This window comes from Dicentrarchus labrax, unplaced genomic scaffold, assembly GCF_905237075.1.
Source record: "Dicentrarchus labrax unplaced genomic scaffold, dlabrax2021, whole genome shotgun sequence".
Classification (NCBI taxonomy): domain Eukaryota; kingdom Metazoa; phylum Chordata; class Actinopteri; family Moronidae; genus Dicentrarchus; species Dicentrarchus labrax.
This window is the reverse complement of record NW_026136712.1, coordinates 12161318-12186152: the sequence shown is the minus strand read 5'-3', so window position 1 is coordinate 12186152 and position 24835 is coordinate 12161318. Positions and strand designations below refer to the sequence as shown.

Sequence of the window (24835 nt, the reverse complement as noted above, 5' to 3'; positions counted from 1 at the left end):
ACTTTACTACACAACTTACAATCACAAACTATTAGTCAAAAATCATATTATGCCATGGCTGGATTAACCTCTCAGGAGGTCACTGGGCAAACATTTGCTGTTGGACCCTTATTGACATCCATCCCTCTTACCTCCAGCACACAACACAGAAAACTAGATTTTGACTAAGGGCCCCTATAAAGACGGGTCCACAACTTTGCTTGATCTTCATCACATTATGGGGTATAGTACTAAATAATTATTTACAAAGAAAAAAACAAATGCAGGATGCACATTTTCCTCTCTCTCATTTTCCATCCTGCTAATAACTCAAATATACTACAAGTACAACATATTAATACAACACCACCCTTATTTATCTGTGAATGTGGGATGCCAGAGGTTCCGAGGAGCACCTGAAGGCGGCACAGAGAGAGAGGAGAGAGCGCGAGGGCGAGAGCAAACTGACTGACAGAGGGGGAAGGGGAGGCTCATTGAGCGGTAGATTGGATGAGGAGCGGAGGAATAAAACCTAATGTGAGACAGTCAGCTGGAGACAGAGAGAAAGAAAGAAAGAAAGAAAGAAAAAAAAGGGGGGGCAGACTGGTGCAGTAAGAGAAGCGGTGTCGGGTTCACGGAGGGACGGACAACAGAGAGAAACACGCGGAGGCTGAGAAAGAGAGAGGAGCCTCAACAAGGTAAAGATGCTCTGACTCAACTCTGTACAGCTCTTTACCTCTGCTCGGCTGTGTGACTGACAAAGAGAGGAACCGTCTGGCTTAATTGACACACACATCTACACTCACACAGATGTTAAACCCTCACTCTGTTTAAATGCAACATTTTTTTTGCTTTTTATGAATCAAAGGGGTTTTGAGTAAAAAGCATGTGGATGCCTGACTGTGCTGTATGTTAATGAGGGGTGTGTATCACCTGTGATTGATTGCCAGCTGGTGGAAGATAAAGCAGCACAGACTGCATAAGCTAATTACAATGACTTTAATAAATTCACCTTCTGATGGAATTTAAAAAGAGAAATGTGAGCAATGTGGTGCAGGTGGTTGACAGGACAGGCCTTTTAGCTGAGACTCGGTCACGCTTTGCTGCAAGGCCAGGAGAGGGTTTTATGTTTTATGGCTTTATTGGCTTTCAGGAGAAGCAGGAGAGATTCAGCGAAGGTCAGGGTTTAATAAACAAAGACTCAAGGAAACACCCAGTCTGGTTTTAGATCTTGGAACTTCCTTTTATGATTATTTTGCCATGTTTTTGGAAAAAAACTAAAAAAAAATAAGTTTTTAATGTAAATAACTATTATTTGATTGGGTAGATGACATTGTTTGCAGCCTCTAAAGTTTGGTTCCTGACCAGCCAGATTGACATTTTATCCGCCATCATGTCAAGGTCCTACTCTGCTCCTTAAAACCTATTATGGCTTCTGAAATTGCCTACTGAGAGAAAGAGACACACAAATGTCTGGTTTCTTTCACCTCAGACACAAAGCTAAATTCAATCTCCCAACAGTAGATCCTTTATCCTGCTGCTGTGTCTCAGAGTGGGCGTGTTGAAGGTGTTCTGAAGTGATGTTCTTCTTATAAGCCTCTTAAAAATCGTCTGGCTCCTCTATGACCTCCTCTGCACTGCATTTAATAAAAAAAAAAAAGTTTATTATTATTATTTTGTAATCCTTGTGATGCAAGATGAACTTTAAATGTTTGGTCGACAGAATAAAATGTTCAAGAATGATCATCCTGTGATGAGAGCATATGGATTTGCATGCAGTTATGAAAGTCATCTGTTTCGTATTGATTCTACACACGTTGACCGACTTTAGGATTAGAGCCGAAGCACAAATAGTGAAACAAAAGCCAAACATCTTCGGTCGAGGTTTCTTAGTTGAGATGCTTTTCTGTGTCATATATCATTTTAAACTTAATACCTTTTTGAGTTTTCTACTTTTTTTTTTTGAGCAAACAAGGCATTTAAAGGCATCACCTTGGACTTTGGGAGGTAATGATGGGTATTTCTTTCACTTTTATTCTGACATTTTATTGAGTAAATAATCCCTTTTGAGATGCAGACAGAGAATGATTGTTGTTCCACTTTGTAAAGAGAAAAGAATCAGTTTAATTTATTTGAAATGATGAACACACTACAAATGTTGTTGACTTGCTATAGATTATCTTAATTCCTCGGCAAAATGTACAGCAGGCAACTTATTGGAATGAAATTTGTCATATTCAGATATGTCAGATCAGCCATGTGGGTGGCATCAATGGTGGTGGATGGACTACACACACGTACACACACACACACACACAGAGCGTGTGGGCAGATGGCATCAGCAGTGTGTTGCCGACCTCGCCCCTCTCTGTCTCCCTCTCGGGACCCGTCCAACAGCAAATGAGTCTGGCAAACAGGGGGCGTTTGTACGTGCGTGTGTGTGTGTGTGTGTGTGTGTGTGTGAGAGAGAGAGAGAGAGAGAGAGAGAGAGAGAGAGAGAGAGAGAAAGTGAGTGAGTGAGTGAGTGAGTGAAGAGGACAGTGACGTAAGGTTAAGCTCTCCAAACACAATGTCAGTGTAATAAAGTGCTACGCTGACGTGACTGTAGATCGTGTTGGTGTGGGATGAATAATTCTGGTCACAATCAAGTTTTGTGAAGATAAATGACAAAGAGGCTGAGAGACACTACGAAGTTAACCAGCGGAAAAACTCATCAGTCAAAGAATAAAAGGGACAATGAGTGAGGAATTTTACCGTCAATCATAAACCTCAAAGCTCCATGATACACAGCATGAAGAAGAGGTGCGAGTATGAAATGGTGTCATAATCCAGCACGCTCGTATGAGCACCAGCAGCCCGGGGGGGGACCATGAGTGGAAACGTGAAATTATATTAAAAACCAAGAACAAAACAATAAAGAACACACAGCTGACAGGTTTACTATTGTGCCACGGAGACCCTGCCAGGCTGTAGCATGAGCTACGTCCCAATACTGGTGAGCTTCTACGAGTTGTAGCAGTAAACAAGATCAAATGATAACCACAGGGTCAGACAGTTTTAAGTGTGATGTGTTAAACTCTTCTTTTATTAGAATTTAAACAGACACTCGGCTTGTTGAAGTTTCCTTGAGCACCCATACGTTGGTGAGACGAGTCAAGGTGATTTAAAACGAAAACGTGCCAATTGGAGACAACAAATGATGAATTATTCATTATTAAATATAATCTGTATGCAAATGTTGCAAAGGGCAGGCTCTAAGATAATGAATACACCTGACTACCAAACAAAATGAAGTCAGTTGACCAAGTCTTGTGCTTTGAGTTAAAGTCTGGATTAAAGCTTTGAACCTTTCTCACAGAAAGTACCAGACTGTCTCTTTATAACTAAATTGTGCATCACAGGAAATAATACATTGTGATCAGATGTATTATAACAATAATCTAGATTATTGACACTTAACAACTACTAAAGGAAGTTTCAATCAAAAGTCAATCACAAGTTCCCAAAGCCCAAGATGGCGTCTTCCAGTTATTGTCTTCCAGTTAACAGCTTTGTGAGGCACAGGAAGGTTATGAGATAAATGGTAAGGTGGTCACATTGACAGTGCTACCATGCTGATGTGAAGGAGGTTTACTGTCTACATTATCTTTCTTTAGAGAATCTGCAGACAGCACACGCGTTGAGATAATGCTGCAAGTCGCAGGTCGATAGTTCCCAGTGAGTAGTCTTGACTTCCGATCTAAATGTTCATTACTCTTTGCTATGTACGATCCTCCACTACACTCTTCTGTGTTGGAGGTTGTTTTTTCTGAGTACAATGGATTGCAGCATAACTTCCTGGATTAACATCTGTATTTTACATCAGTATTTTAACCCAAGCTGTGGTAAACATAACCATGTAGTTTTGGTGCCTACAAATAACCGTGGGTTATGTCATGTGGTGCATTCTACCCACAGATAGATATTTGTTTTAGTGTCATCATGCTAACATTTGCTAGTCAGCACCGAACACAAAGTGAGCTTTGAACGTATTTAGTCGTAAACCAAAGTAGTGGGTAAAAGATGAAAAGTCAGATGGTTGTCAAAATTAGGATGATTCTCCTGAGGGAGACTGAACCAAATGTCGTGGCATTCCATACTATATTCGCAGACATATTTCAGTCTGACACTGCGGTCCCTAGAGCCGTGGCTAAAACCCCCAAAGGGATTCAGATTTTAATGATATAAGATGGAGAAAAGCTGCAAATCCTCACAGTGGAAAAACAGAAACATACATGTAATTGAATAAAATCCTTTATTATAGTAAGTAAGTAGTAAGTTATTATAAATGTGAGTCATAAAGCGTTATTGGAATAACAGTTTTAGTCCTCTTTCCCATTTGCTGCTTCTTGCTAAAAACATCTATTTCCTATCGGTCTGTATTAGAAAAGGTGACTTAATGCTTTTCAGTACAGCCTCCGCTACATCCTTGCTGCTATTCAGTTTCTCTTCTAATCTGCCAGCCCTTTCTAATCTGCTTCATTGTATTCATTGAAATCCTCAGTGATGCACACATCCGCGAGCACTGCCGCCTTAAATCAAGGAGGCTAGATAATACCACCATATGGTCGGCGGGAACCTTAAGTATTTAGACGATAGACTCAGTTGAGTGAGAGGAAAAAAAAAACAAAAACAGAAAGATGTCTGCTTTAAGCTCTTCACAGCCTCTTGTAATTAGAGAGAGAGAGAGTCGGATGGAGGGAGGAAGAGACGGAGAGGAAGAAGGTCAGGAACGTGGGCCAAGTGTGCAGGGAGGAGGGTTGAATGAAAGCAGGGAAGCGCAGAACTTGTTGTTAGAACTGAGTTTTTCTTAATGGAGTGTGGTTGAGTGATGGCCAGACAGCAAAAACGAAATAAACTTCCATTTAACGATAAGGAAAATGCAGTTTTGTTTGTTTTTTAATCCAAACACTTAATGATAAATCACCTCTAAATTTGGAAATAATAAAAGTTAGAGGACAGTTTTCCCCTAGAAAGGCATCAAGCGGTAATTACAGTAGAAAAAATGGTCAACATTTTCAGGCTGGCATAGATGAAAACATTGTAATGGCTTCATTTTATGCCTTTCTTAGGCAGACCATTTTAACTTGTTTGTTTGAGAAAACTGACTTTGTTCTGACTCAGTCCATAGCTTAAAGGAATCAAATGTATCTCTGTTTTCATTGGTGTCTATATTTATTTATAATAATTAGAGTATATTATTTCACAATTTAAGAACCTTCAAAGCGTTACTTAATGGTTGCACAACCTCCAAACCTCAGTCCAGTACAGTTAAAAGCTGAGATGCCAGTTACTGCTACTCTTATAAACTAGTTTAGTATAAGCAGGAGTTTCATTTACAGAAATTTAGTGCTAGATTCAGCTTAGTTCAGTATAAGGACAATATAGAACAACGGCAAAAAGTTATTTCCTTCTAAAAATGAACTTTGTTTGATCTAATGGCCGCAGTCTCAGACCCTGGGTACTCCTTTGTTGCCAACCTGTTGGGCTACCATTTTTCACGGATATCTTGCTGCCGATGTGCACCGTATCCTACTGACAGAGAGGAGCAAAAGCATGAAACAAAAATAAATAAATATTACCACCTTGGTTTGTGTGAGCTGACACTGCACAGGCCTGCCAGAGTGTCTGTATGTCTCGCCTGATAATGTGCAGAATAGATTTTTTAAAAGTGCCATTTTGTCAATGCCCCGCTGAGTGAGTGAACGAAGGGACCGACATGCTGATGTTGGTGCCGCATTAGACTGAATCAATCTGGGAGTATTATTATTGATGCCCAAGGGTCACTCATGGCGAGAGGTTAAAGGTCATGTCATCCTCCAGCAAAAATAAGTGATAACAGTTCAAATATTCTATCCTTCCTTTGGCAAGGACCCGTGCTGGCCCCCGGGCCCCAGTTTGAAAGCCGCTGAAGTTTCTTGGCTGGGAGCAATAACTTAGGAGGTCACAAAGTTGCCATGCCAACCATAAAGCCACACACATTTATTTAGTTGATTAAACAATGGAGATATAATGTCTTTAGTGAGCTTAGAGGTGCTGGTAGGTGGTTTTTGTTCCTTTTGGACAGAGCCAGTCCAGCTGTTTCCAGTAGTTTTGCTAACCTAAGTGTCTGCTGGCTCTAGCTCCATATCTGACTTCATATTTTTCTGTACAGACATGTGATATCGTTCGTCTCACTTGTACTCTCAGTGAGAAAGCAAATACGCGTAACTGTCGAGCTATTCCCGGTAATAGAACATGATAAATGCTGAATGAAGAGATGCAGATAAATTATTTATGGTGTGTTCATCCTCCAGTAAGTTTTATAGAAAGCAATTTTATTCTCACGTTTGTAATGATACCATCAACATCCATGTGCTGCTAATGGACAACACCAGCACCACCGAACAGACAGAAAGTCAATTATGACGTGTAATAGCTCCTTTCTGAGGACCTTTTTAAAAAGCTTGTTTTTCATCACCACTCAGCGGCCTATGGCACAATTGAATGCATAACATTTTAAACCTGGCCTCAACCTGCGCTTTATGAACACCTGTCACCAGCTAAATGAAGGTCTGTTTGTGCTGTGGCTGTTTATTATAATTGCCACTTTGGCACGATGCCATCCTGCCTTCAGTCACTTTTTGGTCAGTTTTCACCAGCCCTACCGGGTAAAACTTGACCATGAAGTGACAGAAAATGATGACGAATTAAAAGAAGACAATTGTAAATCACAGTTTTGATACAGTTGGCAAGACAACAAAAAAAGTGGTGATTTCTTTTTTAAACTCTGAGATACCGAACTAGAAATTCTCCTGTTGCATTCATTGTATTATGATTTCTGTAAATATAATCAGGAATAACATGAAATTCATGAGGCTGATGGATGTCTCCATTCATCTGTCATAGCAGTAAATAAATTTGTTGAGGGCTGACGCCACGCCACATTGCTAACAGGCTGATCGGGTGCTCCTGGCTGTTGTTCATGGACGTCAAGCAAGCATGTGTTTGTGGTAATTGTGGATGTCTAACAATGAGCCAGAAAACACTGCAGGATTGTTTTTCTAATTTCCATCTCAAAGGAAATATTGCTTCCAGAGGGAAAAACACAGACTTTTACTTTCAGTTCTGGCTTCACACAGATTTTTTTTAAATGTGTGTCTCTTGTGGCATCCAGTCAAATGTGGTAATTCATTTGTTTGTGTCTCTAACTACTTCATATCTATCTTTTTATTTGTATTTTATCCTGTTCAGTAGAGTACCCTGTCCTTTGCTGTCCTTTAAAAAGTGAGGTGGAGAGAGATTACTGTTGTGTCATGCCTGGTTGTTCAGATTACAAACTGCCATTAAATACATCATTATAGTATTTGCTTATTAATACAGATTTATTAAGATGCAACAAGTGGCTGCAGTGAATTCTGGTCCGAAAACATAGGTTTTTTACGATACGTAAATGTGATGATTATCTCTAGGAGAGTTGGCAAAGAAGCTTTCTTCTGTCAAGCTGTGGAGGAAGTGTCTAGACATAGTGGGAATATACATCATGTGGGAATAACAAAAAAATGTAGCCTGAAAATCCAATGTACACTGTTTTGTTTTCCCAATGCTGGTTTCAGTTGGATTAGATTTAACAGTGGATTGCATTCATCTTTTAATCAAGTTCTGCTCTGTGTATGGAGATAAGGTCAGTGCCATTTTGCTGGTTTTGATGGATGTGATGGGATAACTGCCCCCATGAATGCAGCATGCAGGTTTCAATAGTCATGGGATATGTAATGTAGGTTGAAGACTGAGCATACTGACAGCATGTTCACCTGGCATCTTATTACGGCGACCCTCCCACAGATGTGTCTGTTAGTGCTCAAAGCCTCCCACGTACACAGCCAGCAGTTCCAGGAGCAGTGAGAAGGTGAGAGCAGGTACACAGTGGGGGAATCGTACACTGCTGCTTCACACGATGCACTGCAGGGACTGTTAATTAAGAATGTGCTTCTCAGGCAGCGATCGAACCGATGCTGGGATGGCTGAGGAGGAAAATGTACATCCTTCCTTTAATCTAAAAGATATAGTAGGATAGCATTAGCTATGTTTATTTATTGGTCAATTTTATGTCCACCAAAATTTTTTCCTCTTCGGGAAATGATCATCTGCTGGACTCTCAATAATTGGTGATTATTTCCATTATTGATTGATTGATCCTTTTTTTCTATAAATGTCAGAAAATAGTGGAAACCGGGTTCCCAGAGCCCGAGGTCACACCTTCACATTACTGGTTTTGTCTGACCAACAGCCTAGAACTCAAAGATATTTAATGTTACAGTATTAATGATAATAAAGACAGTGAAAGTGAAAACCAGAGAGTGTTTGGCATTATTGCTTGATAAATTGACTTAAATGTACTGTAAATGCTAATCTATACATATAAATAGTCAACCAACCAGTCAACTTGATCTGGATTATCATAAAATTACACATTATCTTACAGTGACGTACATTTCCCTCCTTGAATATATGAATCGAAATTTTAGCCGTTGCCATGTTTTCTGTGAGTGGATTATTTGGACTAATCTCAGCTTTGTTTGCACTGTGATCACCAACAGAGATGGCTTGTAATTACTGACGTCACACAAATGAAAATATAAACAACATTTCTCCACTGTTGGTTAATGAGCGGGTTGGTAAGAAATCTGTTGTTTGGAGATTAGATTGGAAACCTAATGGGGGGAAAGAGCCTTGAATAAAATATAGTTATAATGAAAATCTTATATTGATGCCAGATTGAAGCTCTTTACTTCACTGCACAAAGTAGTTGAGTGAATAATGTGACACAACTCAAATATGATTGATTTAACCTGTGAGACACCAGTAAACACACTGGTACTGTATGGTTGCTGTGGCGACAGACGAGGTTAAGGATCCTATTGGACAGAAGTGATCGGTGTCACCTGACCTCACTTTCCTCTAGTTTGACAGTCACACAGTTTGAAATGAAATGAATGCTTTATGCCTCAGTAATGAGAGCAGCTATTAATTCTGAAACTCCAGCACAGTAATGGGTTGATTTATCACTGTCAAAGCACGGCTGGCCGGTTACTCTTTTAAAAATGTATTTACATTGGAAGTAATTTTTAAATGAGAAATGATATGCTCTACTGAGTGAGCTCCAGGGTACTGAAACTAATTTGGGCTCTCTATTAGAATCGTCAGAGGTGAGATGTTTGCTTTTATAGTCAATGTTTGCAACAACAACCCCTTAACTTTTTGTTGTGTTTTGTGTCCCCAATTTAATCCCTTATTTTTTCAAGCTTGTGCATTTTTCGATTAAAGCAGCAACAAAGACTTTTATTTTTTTGATTCTAGCGGCAGCTGTGGATAAAAGCGGTAGTGTTTTCACCGCCTCATTTCAGTGATTTTGACCGAATTTGACCAGACATTAAGAATAACTGTAGACATAGAAATAACAAATCACACCCAGAAGAAGGAGAGATCATTTAAAATACAGATCCATGAGTCACAATGTGTTTTTTTTTTTATTCCCAGCTGTGTCGTGATTTTCCACCTTGGCCATTCGTGAGGAACAGAAGGACTCCGGTGAAGAGAACTCACTGGCTTTGTTTCCCTCCTCCCTGCTCTCCCTCCCCCCTCTGCACCCTCCTGCCTCCTCTGAATGATTGAAGCCATGCCCATCCTGTCTGCAAGTACAGGTACAGCCAAACATATGCTCAAGCTACTCGTTCATTCTCTCTGACGCTTTATAAGCTTATAAATACTGCAAATGCTAATATATCAAGCAGACATTACAGGAGCTTATTGTACATGACATTAGTACCATAAAAAGAAGCTTAGAGAAGCCTTTCTGTAAGGTTACCACGTGTTTACATGAGATTTCATTGCAGACTTCACTTGGAAGCTTGGGATTCATGCCAGTCTTATTTGGATATACCCAAACAGTAAACTCACATCAAACACCTTGCCATAAATGTTTTTATTGTGATGAGTTAGTTTCACTGAAATCTGGGGAGGAAGGCGGGCAGTGACAAGTTTACAAAGGCAGAGACTGGAGAAATAAACTAAGCCATATAGTTTCTACTGTAAAGAGGAAATGTTTTGGACTTCAGGTAGGCTTTAAGCATTTGGATCTGAATATCAACATTTGTTATCTCCTTGTGTTAGAAAAAAAAATCAATGATGTCTAACAAAACAGATCTATGATTCCTGATTGGTGTATTTGGTTCTTATTAGGATCCATAAACAACATTGGTAATACATCCAATGTGTTCAAATACACTTTGTAAAGACACGTCATCATAGAAAAGATTCTATTTTCAGTATTAACATCGGCCAAATGCGTGTTTGAATACATTTTTTTGTGATTCCTAGGCCTGCATGAGACTCTGGCCCTGCTCACCTCTCAGCTTCACCCTGATGCCAACCATAAAGAGGACCTGGTCTTCCTCAAAGATGTCTTCAGTGAGAAGAGCCTTGGTTACCTCATGAAGGTACAGCAGCCATGTCTGAGTAAAAGTGACTACTTGAGATTGTGATCTTTGGCCCGAATGTGGCCTTCCTATCATGGTTGACAGTCGCATACTGTCTTTCTTTACTTTAAAGGTCCAGTGTGTAACATTTAGGAGGACCTATTGGCAGAATTAGAATATAATATTCATAGATATGTTTTCATTAGTGTATAATCACCTGAAAATAAGAACCCTGCTCCTCTTCTGTGGAACGTTGAACCGCCATGTTTCTACAGTAGCCCAGAACGGACAACCCAAACACTGACACTAGATAATGCCTTTCACATTTTTTGGCGAGTTCAGTTGTTTTTCCTACACAAACTGAAGGGTTGGGTGAGGTGAGTTGGTTGCAGTCTGCACCCCTAGATGCCACTAAATCCTACATATCCTTTTAAAAACAATTCTATGAAGAGTGCAGGAATCCAATCAGCTTGAACAACCTGCAGTACTGCATATAGAAACAGTTTAGCCTCATCTGAAATGTTTGTCTAGTATCTCCCAGATTAGTTTTTCTGATAAACCTGTACCTGAATGCAACAATACTCTCAGACTACCAGAACTTGCATACAGCATTATACAGGTCTCTCTAGATATATAATGGTAGAAACTCCAGGTTTTTCTAAATTGAATCAGCTGATTCTTGTCAACATGTCCTGTAAAGAAGTCACTCTGTTTGTGTGTGCATATCTGTGTACCTTTTCATGTGTTGTGCATCCCAGATCCATGACAAACTGAGGCAGTATGAGAAACACAGTCCGACTCCAGTTCTGCACAGCGCCTCCTGTCTGGCAGAGGATGTAGGTGCAATCTTCTCCTCAACGTTTCAAAGCCAAACTAAAGCTGAACATTAAATACCATTAATTAAAATAATATAATTAAATACCAAGTAAACATTTGTTGTAATCCAGCAAAGGAAATTTTCTAAAGTAAATTTATTTTACGAGGAGATTGGGCACAACATTTGGAAATATTTGATTTTTCTGATTTAAATCGTCAGCTGGCAGAAGAGCTTCAGAATGGAGCTCTGGAGGACGATGAGAGGGAGCTGCTTCTCCTGCTGAGCACTCCTCACTTCAAGGTACACACGCACACACACACACACACACACACTTACTGACACACACATACATTTTGTGTCTTTTGTCTTATAAATGCTTGACTCTTGTCTCTTTCCCCTCATTCCTTCTGATGTCTGATCTCTTTAATGTCGTTGCTTCTCAGAGGAAAATCAGAGCAGCTCAGGGTGAAAGCACTAAGTTGATCATCTGTTACATAACACCAGCGTCAGAGCTGTCTGTACCCCTTCGCCTGTCCCCTAGACACAGACAAGACTGCCTAATTACTCTTATCAAGTGATTATTTTCAATTTATTGGCTTTCTGGGGAGCGGAAAGGATGACAGCTGTGAAAGCAGAATGCACATTTGCGTTCTTAATGTTGTCGTTGTCATTCAGGCTCTTAAATCGTACCTGTCTGTGTGTTGTTTCCTAAAGGCAGTGCTGGCAGCCCATGACACAGTAGCCCAGAAGAACTTTGACCCGGTGCTGCCGCCACTGCCGGAGGACCTGGACGACGACCTGGAGGAAGAGTCTGTCAAGATTGTCCGCCTGGTGAAGAACAAAGAGCCCCTGGTGAGGCAAAATAAGAGCTCTCCCCTCCACTCAACAGCTGCTATTCTTGTGCCCTCAAGTGAGGCTTCAAGACTCCATTTACTTTAATGGAGTAGATTTGAGGCTTTAGAGAGCTCCGGGGTGTGAATGTGTGTCTCTGTGTGATGCTATAAAAAAATCCATTCTGAAGGAAATCCTTCAAGCAAAGGACAAAAAATAGATTTGGTGTTAACTTGTCAGAAACACCTTCTGCAGTGACACCAGTTCTGCAGCAACAAGCATAAATTACAGAGCTAAATATCTTTTATTATAAACACAGCCCAGTTTGATCCAAAGGTGATTTGGCAGTTTACTTAAGTACTGTTTTTCTTTTTTGACTTGCTATCACAGTCTCACACACAAGTGCGTTTGATTTGTTCCTTTTCACATGTGGGAGTGCTCATCTGTCCTAGTTGATATTGTACAACCCACATAATATGTGCAGCCTAATGGCTAGATGTTAAGAAGTAGTTAGACATTTTGGGAAATTTACCTTTTTCTTGCCAAGAGTTGGATAAAACGATCAATACCACACTGTCTGTACGCTAAAGCTGAAGCTGCAGTACACAGACGGTTCGTTTAGCTTAGCCTCCTCAAAGGATGTGATTTGGTCATCAAGTATCAATATCTCCAGTCACACAGGGTTTTGGCATTTGCTCTAACAGGTTATTGATCTTTTGAGCAAAAGCCACCAACCTGCACATGAGGAGCAGCTCTTTACCACAGGACTGTATCAGCACAGTGAACTGAAGATTAGATGTGTGTTTGGAAATTTGTTGTTGCGTCTGTTCCATCAGGGAGCGACCATCCGGAGAGACGAAGTAACGGGAGCTGTAATCGTGGCCAGAATCATGAGGGGAGGAGCAGCTGACCGCAGTGGTGAGACTAAGCAGTTTTCAGTATATCAGTTGTATTCTTTTTTCCCACCCAACAGGACTTTCTTATCTCTACTGATACACAGACCGAGAAGTGAGGAGATTACGTTGTGTAACCCCATGAACTGTCAACAGAGATCAAATCCTTGAGATTAGTGCCACGAGATTGCATATTTTGAGATTACAAACAAGGGTTTCTCCTGGCTGTTGCCATGGAGATGTTATCGACTTCATGCCAGTGGAAAATTCTCTTTCTGTTCATATCTGAGCTTCAAACACTAAAAATACTCCTGGTGGTACTGCAAATGCTGGGATTTTCCTTTGCTTTATTTTGCTTGGATTGTATGCTTTTTTTCACTAGACTTGTTTTGTGGGTGTGTTGTTATTGTTTGTGTTTCCAGGTCTGGTGCATGTTGGGGATGAGCTTCGAGAGGTCAATGGAAACCTGATCACCCACAAAAGGCCAGATGAAATTAGTCAGATACTGGTAAAGGAAAAAAAGCATCATACTAGCACAGATACTGTATAATTATTTCCTGAATATGACTGTGGATGCAGTGGATGATGATGCTGCTCTGATGTTTTCAGTCCCAGTCACAAGGCTCCATCACTCTGAAAATTATTCCAGCTGTTGCAGAAGAAGACAAACTGAAGGAAAGCAGGGTGAGAACTAATTTATCTGAAACCTAAATGTAGAATTAAATTGAATTAATATATAATTAATCCAGAAAGAGTAAACAGAGACTTTCTCCTGCCACAGAAAAAGATGTCTAATTTATTAATTGACGTCTTTAATAATTTTCCAAATAAAAACATTGTTGTGTTCTTATTAAAGACTCACACTCTCACTGGTAATCTCATTAGGAACAGCAGATCTCTTGTTTAATGTATTAAAATATGCAACATTCGGGGAAATTAAACCTTTATTTGTTTTCTTGGTGAGAGTTGGATCAGAAGATCGATACCACTCTTATATCCGTCCATTAGATATAAAGCTAGAGCTAGCTTAGTGTTGCATAAAGACTGGAAACAACAAGAAACGGCTAGCCTGGTTTTGTCTCAAGGTAACATAATCCACCTTCCTCTCAGGGCCGGGTTATGCTCGGTCAGGTCACATTTTCAGACAGCCATACTGTTGCATTTGGTTGTTCATATGAAAAGTGACAGAGATGGTGTCAAGAATGAAAAGAGAGAGAGAGAGAGAGAGAGAGAGAGAAGTTCAAATTTTCTGCTTCAGAAAGGTTTCAGAAATGGTTGGACGGCTTTGGAAAGGTGTGATGGAAGGGGGTTTTCGAAAAGCTCCTCGACCATCCGAGAAGGACTTCTTAAGAAGTATACTTATACCAGCCTTAAGTTCACTTACTGGCATGTTTGTTTAATTAGTACAAAAGACTAAAAAGTCAGGCTACTGGTTTTCCCCTGTTTCCAGTCTTTATGCTAAGCTAAGTGGCTGTAGCTTTACATTTAATGGTAAGATATTATCACCTAACGCTCTGCAAGAAAGCAAATATTATCATATTTCCCAAAGTCAACTATTGTTATCATTGCTAACATCATATTCCTGCTCCCTGTAGGTCTACCTTCGGGCTTTGTTTGACTACACACCCTATGAGGACAAGGCCACGCCATGCCAAGAGGCGGGACTTCCTTTCAAGAGGGGGGACATTCTTCAGGTTGTCAGCCAGGAGGACGCTACCTGGTGGCAGGCTAAGAGGGTGGGCGACTGTAACCTGCGCGCTGCCCTCGTCCCCTCTACACAGTTCCAGGAGAGGTACTCGACATCAACTCTGCTGTCAAAGAAATAACTCAGTTTAAAGCCACTATGTGTAGGGTTTGAAGATGTCTGTGCAGATCAACTCTGTTGTTTTTGTGCTTCCCAGGCGCCTGAGATACAGGATGAAAATGCGTTCTTTTCCTGCCCCTTCGTCCCCCAAAGCTCCTACATGTAAGCCTATTTCACCTCTGCAATCAACAATTGTCTCTCATAACCTACAGTGCAACCATAAATGTACAAGACGCTTAGATCTACAGCTGCAGCTTGTACTGGCTATTGGCTAAATCTAATCTTACCAAGGAGACACATAAAGAGAGATTATGAAATGAGAACAGAGGATCTGAGGTTAATCTCTAAAAAAAAAAAATAAAATGTAATCCATCGTTTCATTTCCTAATCCAATTTAAAAGTAGAATGAAACAAAGTGGTTTGAAAAACAGCGGGTGGTGGTTTTCTTCTGTCTGTCGTAAAAGCTTCCTCTAAGCTTATAAAAAGATGTAGAAATCCTGCAGTATGATTGTGTGTGTGAAGGTGTTGCCCTTTGATCTGAATGTCTGAGTACTGTGAATCGGGTAAAAGCTGTTTTATAGACTCTCTTTAATAAATCTGTATAAAGGACAAGAGATGTAGATAAAGTCAGTGAAGGATTTCTAAATACAGATGCAATTGACTACAGTACAGCAGCTGTATAATATTCTGTCACTCTTTATAGTGATACTTTGTGTTATCCTTTGCATTGCTAACCTCAGATGATCGTGCTGAGAGAGGTACGTGGATATACCCTCATGTTAGAAAATCATCCCCGCATCAGCTCCATGTTATCATAGTCAGAATTTCTTAATGAAATTCTATCATCACCCCCCCAAGCCTAAAAAAAACCAGATTATGTATTTTTGTTTCCCATAATTTACCCTTTTTTTTTTACCTTTTACAGTTGCCTTTATATCCTCAAAATCTTAGTAATGTACTTACTGCATTTAACCTCAACATCAACCTCTCCTGCCTCCTTTTACCCTGTCTTCTCTTCCTGCATGTCGTCCTACAGAAGACTGTGACAGTGAGGGTGCTCTGAATGGAAAGGACATAGGTGAGGAGGCATGCTCAAAGAGTTAATCACTGCAACATAACATCTTTTCGCTCAATGTGTGCTAATCCATCCCTCCTTTTTTAAAAGCTGTTCTTGAGGTGTTACAGTGGATTGCTATGTGCTGGTTTGGTTTTTAATGAACGGTCGCGACAGGTGTACGCTTGTAAATCTGCATTCACTAGTTTATTCTTTGAACTCAGTGCCAGATGTAACACCTCACCTCGGCACTCGGCAAAATAATAACTGAAGAGATTTGTTTGTTCCACCACACCTGACCTGGTCTATGGGCTCAGTTAGCAAACTCGTGAGTTTGTTCATCAGACATCCTGGCTGCTTTTAATGGCTTTATGTGACCTCTGTTTCTGTGGGTTTGTTGTGCCTGAAAACATTACCCCAGCTGTTTTGACCTGGACCTTATTTTCACATCTTATTCCATCAGGCAGATTGACTCACTAAAATATCATAGACAGACACACACTTACACACAAGTCGAGAATTAACATAAGAATGACTCATTACACAGTGTGTGGTATAGCACTATCAATCATATGGCTCTAGTGATGGCAACCATTGGAATATATCTCAACAACAACATTCATGGTCGCCCGAGCATCAGCCTAATGACTTTCCCTTTAGCGCTACCATGTATCATATTTGTGGTTTAGAGTGAAATGTCTAGACAGCTGTTGGATGGATTACCATCTTATTTGATGCATACATTCAAGTTCCTGTCAGGATTAATTGTAATGAATTTGCTGATCCCTTAACTTTTCCTTTAGTGCATGGATCTCAAACTTCCAGCCCTCGATCCCCCTCCCTCAGGCCCGAAAACATGATAATCAAAAATGTAATATAATCCGGCCGGATTATATTTTCTGGTTGTTTCACATCAATTTAAACTACCCCTTCAAGTGGACTCACACCAATTTGAGTTTTACTCTTTTTACTTTTAAGTAAGAGTTTTACTTTAGTGTCATCATTAGCTCAAAATGTCATGCTTGTTAGCAGGCTAACATGCTAAACTAAGATGGTGGACATGGTAACCTGTTAAACATCAGTATATTATTGTAAGAATTCTGACATTAGCATTTAGCCTTTTGATAATTGTTCAGCATGCTTAGTGCAAAATAAAGACACAAGCTGTGAATTAAGCTAAATTTAAACATAAGAATTATTTGGCCACCAGCATCAACAGGCTGCTAAAAACCAAGTACCACTACTGTACAACAATTGATCAGTGATGAAATTGATCAGTTTGATGGACAATCATGTGAAAACTGTTAAGGTTAAAAATAGCTGGACTTCTGCTTTAACAGTCACAGATTTTTCTGTATTAAACACATCAGCATTGAGTGGCAGTGTATTGTGGGTGTATCTTCATGCCCTTGCCGTGTCCAAAAAAAGCTCAGCGCTTTGTGTGTGTGGATTTGTGATGGGCTTTTTGTGCCGTAATCTTCAGCCACCGAGCTTCTCACAGGGTTTTTGTGGTGGCTCACATATCTCATTGTGCTCCACAAAAGGCCTCTCCTCACGCTACATGCTAAAGGTGCTTCATGTGTTCATGTATGGTGAAGAGGTAGACACAGCATGCATGGCTTCCCAGCTTCTTATTCTGTTGATGAGATTTAAGCTGGCTGAATAAATGGTCTAATCTGAGCTTTAGTTTCTCCCAAGAGTAAGGCAGCCCCTGCCTTCTGTGGCCATGCTTTCTCATGGGATTTTTACTCAGGTACTCTCACTTATTTCTAACGGTGTTGTTCAGCGTGTCTGTGTTGTGTGATGTATGGCACAGGATTTGAATTTTAATCAGGGAGAAATACAGATTTGCAGTTCAGCTCTTTTATTAAGCTTGTAACTTGCATTTCTCAATGTCAAGGTTGGTTTCAAAGTGGCGGTGTGATCATTAAGAGGGTTTCAGTACGTGGGTCTCTGCCCATCTTACCTTTGCTCGTCTTTGACCACAGTTGGCCTGCGCAGAAGTTTCCGCCTCCGGAAAGATCGCCAGGGTTTACCAGGAGAACCTCAAACTCCAGATGCCAATCACACAGAGTTCCTGATTTATGAAGAAGTAACACAATATCTGCCCCGCCCTGGAGAAAGGCCTCGTCTCATAGTTCTGATAGGTAAGAACGTTGAAGAAATTCTAGTATTTTATGATGATCTGCTGTGCTGTGAAATACATTTATTTCTCCTTGAGTCTGGTTCTGTCATATGTATATTTTCTGATATATGTTTTCCTCCTCTTGTATAACTGTCTATTCAGTAATTTATTCTTATGTGGACGCAGGTTCCCTGGGAGCTCGAATCACTGAGCTCAAACAGAGGGTGATCGCTGAAAACCCTCGACGTTATGGTTTCGCAGTGCCTCGTAAGTCTTTATGCTTTATAAATATTTACTCTTTTTAACCCTCATACTCAGTTAAATTAAGTTATATACCATCAAATTAGCTGGAATCTTATTACACAGAAAAGATCATTTCAGACCTGAGGTAAATGTTTGCATCAGACTACCAGTTCGATTTAAAAAAGGCTTCATATCTCAATGAGCACATTTATGTTCTGCTTTCAGAGAGGCTGATCCAATGCATGGGTGTTATATCATGACTCATACATTAATTATGCATGTGTTTTGCAACCTTATTATAAAAAAAAAACCAACAACATACAAACACTCAGTTTTTTTTTTCCCCACCCTGTCTCCCTGCTGGCTGTGTTTGAACATGCGGCCTGAAGACACCACTCGAGCCAGGAAGTCTCACGAGAGAGAAGGAGTGGAGTACCACTTCATCAGTAAAGCTGCTTTCGAGGCTGACATCCAGAATGGAAAGTGAGTATTGGACAGTGAATACTTTCTCACTGAATCTTGATTCTTGATGAACACTTTACTTTTTATTTCAGGAGAATGCAGACTCTGAACAAGAAACTGATTTGCTACGGCCTCTGTTCGTACTTTGAATAATTAATGACGGCACTGTGTTTCTGCAGGTTTATTGAATATGGGGAGTATAAAGATAATCTGTATGGCACCAGCTTGGAGTCCATTCACAGAATTTTGGATCAAAACAAGGCCTGTCTGGTGGATGTGCAACCAGAGGTTAGTATCGAAACTGATATGCAGCACTGCCAACCAAACACATTTCTGATTGCAATACCTGGCGAGTACTTAACATTGTGCTTGTACAGACATGGGGTCAGACACAAGAATTTTTCAGTTGATTCCTCCCTCATTTTATGGATCTATCTTCCAACGTAAATACATCAATTAGGATAATCAGAAAATGTGAAAAGGAATTTGTCTAATTTATCTGTTAAATAAGTAAAATAAGCTCATTTTATCAGCCTCAAATAAGCCCCTGACAGTTCATGCAGTATGCGGCAGAGTGGATTTTAATTAGTGCAGAAGTCGTATATTCCAAGATTTAGCGTCACTAATCTGACACTTAAATTAGAGTTGTTAAGGTTTTACTTGTCACATTTTAAGCATGACTAAGTTTTGATTGAGTCTTCAGCGCGGAGAATTTAGTTCACTGTGAACTGAAGGGTGCTTTCACACCCAAGTACCTCAAGTTTGGATTGGCTGTTATGTCTGTCTTATGTTGAGGTTATTTAATGTTTATGTATTGACATTTAAAGACTCAAATTATTAGAATTTGTAAACTGTTTTGACATGGCATTTAGGATTTTACATTAAGAATATTGTCATTGATCGACAGTGCAAAGAGAAGACTTAATGTCTACTGTACAATCTAAACATGGTAAAGTCCTTTTAGAGGTAACATATTGAGTGTTTCTCCCACATTCAGGTGCTGAAGACTCTACGTACCGCTGAGTTCAAACCATATGTCATCTTTGTAAGGCCTCGCATCTACGATAGTCCAAGGAAACCACTTGGCTCCTCTTCCTCACTCAGCTTGGGGATCACGGTGAGTCACATGAAAACACTGCCCACATAAAACCTGAATACCCTGACAAACGGGACCGCGTCATTATAAAGAATGACTAAATGCAACCTCTCCCAAATGACAGTAATTTCAAGAGCTGTAATTTATTAGTTTTTTTTTCCACGTGTTCTGATATGTGTGAATCAACATCTCTCCTTCCCTGCGCTGACTAGGAGGAGGACCTACAGGAAATGAAACAGTCAGCTGAGCGCATCGACGAGTGCTACGGCCATTGGGTGGACTACGTGTTGGTGAAGGAGGACCCAGGCAGTGCCTTAGCTGAGCTCCAGGTTGTACTGGAGAGGGTGCAGACGGAGCCTCAGTGGGTGCCTGTGTGCTGGGTGAGGAGCTAGCCTGCTTAACTGAGCTCAACTGGTTCAAGTTGGATCAGTGGACCACTGTGTGTGTGTGTGTTTGGAGGACAGACAAACTGTGGGAAGCCTTTGGAGGTTCTGAGTGATCCAGTGTTTACTGCCATGCTAACCGTTCCACAAATACAAGTTTGTGATAGTTGGCCAAGTGAAGTCATATCGAAACATCTGCAACGACTGAGCTGCTTTTTCATCAGTGTGAACATCAAGCAAGCCTTTCTGTTTTAGATTCTTCAGTGTAAAATGACATACTGTATATCTAAGTTGTACAATGGCAGTATAACAGCTCTAACAGGCATGTAGTACATGCATGTGGGACAAAGTTCCTAAAGCAAGCTGTAGTCAAAGATCGATTATGTGAGATGTGTACTGTAATAGCAGCTACAATGTGATGTGCCATATCGAGCATTTACAAAACCTGTATCGTAAAACGAAAAAATAAATCTGCAGCTCGTGCTGGAGACTGTACATGTTACTGTTCATCTGTCTTGTAAGTCTGACGTTAATGAGGAACGGTTGACTTTGTTGGTAGAAGATAATGAACTGATGAGAAATAAAACTCATGAGCCATCCAGTATTATTTGGGGAAACCATTTACTTTAGAATGAGTTATGTAACAATTATAAACCAAACCATAAACAAAAAGAAAGAAAATATACATATGTGTTTGCATTGTGTGCAAGAATACACAAGGCCTTTTACTTCCACAGCTTCTTGATCGACATGTTCTTCTCGCTGTCTTTCTGCATCACCTGGTGAAGAGAACAAAATATGTTGAATAAAATATACATAGGTAGCTACAGGTCCAGTGGAGTGAAAAAAACAACAAGGATACACAGTACAAGCGATTGGTTACACAAACCTTTGCCACAGCCATCTCAAAGTCCTCCTGGTTGACGTGAACTCTCCTTTCTCTCAGAGCGTACATCCCTGCCTCTGTGCAAACACCCTAAAAATACACACAAGAGAATTAAATAAAAACACCAGCTGTGTTCTCCCTTTATTTACCACCCAACTGCTACCACTGCAGGCCAATTCTCACCTTAACCTCAGCCCCAGAGGCTCCAGGCATCAGCTCTGCAATCTTCCTCAGATTAATGCCACGTGTCAGGTTCATCTTCCTCGAGTGGATCTTCAGGATGTCCAGGCGGGCCTATTGGTGCAGAATTAAGATATGCTCAAACACAAAAAAACAAAAAGCATATATATTTATGTTGGTATATACTGTGCAAGTGAATACCTCTTCATTTGGAGGGGGAAACTCAATCTTCCTGTCAATCCTGCCTGGCCTGAGCAGAGCCGAGTCCAGGATGTCAATACGGTTGGTGGCCATAATGACCTGAGAGAGAAAGTGAATTTTATTCAGATTAAAACAAATTGATATCGTTATTAGAGAAGTAAGATAATGATGATGTATAAATAAACTCCTAATGCTTCAATACTGTGCATTGTGAACAGCTTAATGGTTAATAGTAACACTATTTCAGGGTGTGCGATACCTTGATGTTCTTGGTGGCCTCGAAGCCGTCCAGCTGATTGAGCAGCTCCAGCATTGTCCTCTGCACCTCACTGTCACCGCCTGAGCCGCCCTCTAGGCGAGACGACCCGATGGAGTCGATCTCGTCCATGAAGATGATAGAGGGAGCATGTTCTCTAGCCATGACGAAAAGCTCACGCACCATACGGGCACCTGGTGCAAGAGAGGGAGGAATCAAGATTACACCATCAGATGGGATAGGAAATTAATCTGATTACAGTATTAAGAAGAGACAGAGGAGCTCACCCTCTCCAATGAACTTCTGGACCAGCTCAGAGCCAGACACCCTGATGAAGGTACAGTCTGTGTGGTGGGCCACAGCTCTGGCCAACAGGGTCTTCCCTGTACCTGGGGGACCATACAGCAGCACACCCTGCACACATTCAAAGCAGAAATCAGAACAATCTGTACACTGACAGAGACAGCATGTGACTAGAGCAACAGCAGTGAGTTGATTGTCAGAAAATTAATCCACAACAATTAGATAATCTATTGTTTATCACTTTTCAAGCCACAATGACAAAACTTGGTTGCTGCTTCTATAGACCAACCGATAATGAAAATAATTGTCAATATAACAATATCACTTCTGTCAAGTAAGATCTTTTTTTATCTCCAAGAAACCTAGATAAGTCTTTTTCTGACTGGATGACATTGCAGTTTGGATATTGTCTGAAGAATTTCGTTAGAGGATATTCTCAACCCCACACCTGCCATCTCTACACTAATCTAACTAAATAAAAATGAATATAACAAGTCACACACAAAGCAATAATATACAAAGTGGCTAGAGACACTCCTTTATCTGAGAGGCCACATAAGTGCCCCAGTGATGCCACCATATCTGCCTTGCTGAAATGTCATCAGTTTCAGCAGCACCCTTCTGTATTTGAACCTGAGGACTCTCTCCTTTAAGAATCAGTGTGAAAATAAGTACAGCTCTTGTACACTATTAGCTTTCTTGTCAATCACCCACCTTGGGTTGTGCAATGCCTAAAGCCTCAAACAGCTCTGGGTGCTTGACAGGCAGCTCAATCACTTCTTTGATCTCCTTGATCTGCTTATCCAGGCCACCAATCATTTCATAGGTGGAGTCCGGCACCTTCTCCACCATCATAAGGGATACCAGAGGGTCCACCTTGTTGGGCAGGATCTTGTGCAGAGTGTAGCTGTCGTTACGCAGAGCCACGCGGCAATTTGGAGTCACCTGGTGGAGAAGAGACAAATGGATTTTAGAATACTTCAAGTTTCATGTTTCCTGACATGAAATCTTCCTTTAGTTCAGTGACTGATTGCACAGGGGAGCAAGTGGCTCTTTTGATTTGCTATTTATTCTCTTAATGTTTGTTTGACAAGTGTTCTGGTTGTGTTATTGTAATGGGGGGAAAAGGTGCTCTGACTTGCAACCATGAGTAAGATGAACTATAATACTAACATCATTGATGTCAATGTTCTTGTCCACGTCTACGACAAATTTTCCCTCCGGATGCACCTGAAAAAGTTGAGGAGACATGTTAATTTAAACTTTCTACTAGTAATCAAAATATAGTGCGCTACAAAGTACAAGTACACAGCATACCTTGACCAGCACTTTCTTTTTGTCCATGACCCTAACCACTTCTCCTACGTAGGACCCCTGCTCCTGTAGTAACTGCAGCTCCTCACGAAGGAGACGCACTGAGGAGGGGGGAGTATGATTTAATTTTTTTCTGTACAGCTTCATATGATCGAATGAAATAAGACTTTAAAATACACTGGTGTTGCAGTAATGAAGAACAGTGTACCTTTGGCATTGAGCTCATTTCTCTGTGCCTGCAGACGTCTGAGATTCTGGCTCTTGTCGTTCACCGTCAACTGTTGAGAAAAGAGCGGTTTTCAGGACTGACAGCCAAGCGCAAGTTGTGCAATCCGAGTCAAATTACCAGCCGAAAGCTTGCAGATATATTATTTTCTTACCTGTAACTCTTCTATCTTAGACAGGTAGTACTGCCGGAGACCTGAGCCACCTTTACTCTCCCCCATCTCCATCTGTCAAAGAAAGAACATCATCAATCTTTCCACTACCATCTTCAAAATCTTTGTAAAACTACAGTAAAACACTAGAGATATCCATTTACGATATAAAACAGCAGAAAGCAGCAAATGCTCATATTTGAGAAACTAGAACCAGATTATATTTTGGGTTTTTACTAGATAAATCATCTTTAACAACAATAATCAATTCTTTTAGATACACTTTCTGTTGGTCGACTTTGTACCTAAGTTAAGTTAAAGGATTTTCAAAATAATACCAAGTTACACTATGCACACAAAAGTAATACGCACCAAGTATTTTAAGTGAACAAAACACCGTTATCCAGAAATAGTCTTTATAACAAAAACACCAACAATAAAGTGGGCCAAAAGCTAACCCAACGTTACTCGCCTCTCCATAATTGTAGCTCCCTTGCTAACGTTACTTTACCTGCTAACACTCATTAACGTCGGCAAGCTATTAGCTAACGTCAACTCGACCTGACACAGCAAGGAAGACGGTTCATGTGATCACCCTCCAATTATTAGCACCTTTAAGTTGTATTTAGCACCAGTTATTTATTCTAAACCTAAAAAAAACAAAAGAGAGACTGCTCCCCGAGATACCGCTACTGCTAGCTGTAAGTATTGACAGTGAGCCTTAGCTTAGCTGGGTTAGCTACAATGAGACAGCAAACCGGCAGCGGACTATTACACTTATTGTTCTGAATGAAGTGACATTTCACTATTTACAGCGCAGTCGCACAACAATGCGAGCTCACTGGTTTCAACAAACGGCTCAACTCAAAGCGTAGCAGTAACGTTTCTTCCATGATATACCAATAAAAAACCAACAAAACGGCAGAAAAAATACACCTACATGATCGATACCGTCCACCTCCATGTTGAAATTTTCTGCATCCGCTTGAGGACAGGCGTATTTCCGGAAGAGTTCTTCTTCGGGGTGTTGTTTCATGAAATAAATGCGCACATCGCCACCTGCAGTCCATTTTAAGTCCCCACCGTTTAACGTGTTGTTTTGGCTCTTAAAATGATTTTGTTTCTGTTATCATAA

The 24835-nt window shown here is 40.5% G+C and overlaps 2 protein-coding genes across 4 annotated transcripts; one reads left to right on the top strand and one right to left on the bottom strand.

The window, feature by feature from the left end:
* The first annotated feature begins 439 nt into the window (after window positions 1-439).
* Window positions 440-20787, top strand: LOC127373535 (MAGUK p55 subfamily member 3-like). 3 transcript variants are annotated; one of them, XM_051418111.1, is made up of 20 exons: window positions 440-677; window positions 9538-9701; window positions 10378-10496; window positions 11234-11311; window positions 11512-11592; window positions 12007-12144; window positions 12960-13041; window positions 13439-13524; window positions 13626-13700; window positions 14612-14808; window positions 14918-14982; window positions 15561-15578; window positions 15857-15898; window positions 17562-17627; window positions 17863-18021; window positions 18186-18266; window positions 18632-18725; window positions 18884-18992; window positions 19702-19821; window positions 20013-20787. In XM_051418111.1, the coding sequence occupies exons 2-20, from the start codon at window positions 9665-9667 to the stop codon at window positions 20190-20192; spliced, it is 1827 nt and encodes a 608-aa protein (XP_051274071.1). In that variant the 5' UTR covers window positions 440-677; window positions 9538-9664; the 3' UTR covers window positions 20193-20787. The 3 variants fall into 3 exon arrangements, with proteins under 3 accessions (XP_051274071.1, XP_051274072.1, XP_051274073.1); XM_051418112.1 differs by lacking the exon at window positions 17562-17627; XM_051418113.1 differs by lacking the exons at window positions 11234-11311; window positions 11512-11592.
* On the bottom strand, window positions 20786-24742 carry psmc5 (proteasome 26S subunit, ATPase 5). The gene is made up of 12 exons (XM_051418114.1): window positions 24641-24742; window positions 23704-23775; window positions 23532-23601; window positions 23327-23424; window positions 23183-23239; window positions 22724-22954; window positions 21994-22120; window positions 21710-21900; window positions 21451-21549; window positions 21253-21363; window positions 21073-21159; window positions 20786-20962 (listed from the first exon to the last, which is right to left on the bottom strand). The coding sequence occupies exons 1-12, from the start codon at window positions 24734-24736 to the stop codon at window positions 20909-20911; spliced, it is 1293 nt and encodes a 430-aa protein (XP_051274074.1). The 5' UTR covers window positions 24737-24742; the 3' UTR covers window positions 20786-20908.
* Between the last annotated feature and the right edge of the window lie 93 nt (window positions 24743-24835).

Bases quoted from the DNA above. Each gene is read 5' to 3' on its own strand.
- LOC127373535 (XM_051418111.1), top strand. From the start codon at position 9,665: ATGATTGAAGCCATGCCCATCCTGTCTGCAAGTACAG. The intron at 9,702-10,377 runs GTACAGCCAAAC...TGTGATTCCTAG, and splicing joins CATCCTGTCTGCAAGTACAG to GCCTGCATGAGACTCTGGCC. The intron at 18,993-19,701 runs GTTAGTATCGAA...TCCCACATTCAG, and splicing joins TGGTGGATGTGCAACCAGAG to GTGCTGAAGACTCTACGTAC.
- psmc5 (XM_051418114.1), bottom strand. From the start codon at position 24,736: ATGAAACAACACCCCGAAGAAGAACTCTTCCGGAAATACGCCTGTCCT. The intron at 22,955-23,182 runs GTTAGTATTATA...CTTCTCCACCAG, and splicing joins AGAACATTGACATCAATGAT to GTGACTCCAAATTGCCGCGT. The intron at 21,901-21,993 runs GTGAGCTCCTCT...CTCTTGCACCAG, and splicing joins CCAGAAGTTCATTGGAGAGG to GTGCCCGTATGGTGCGTGAG.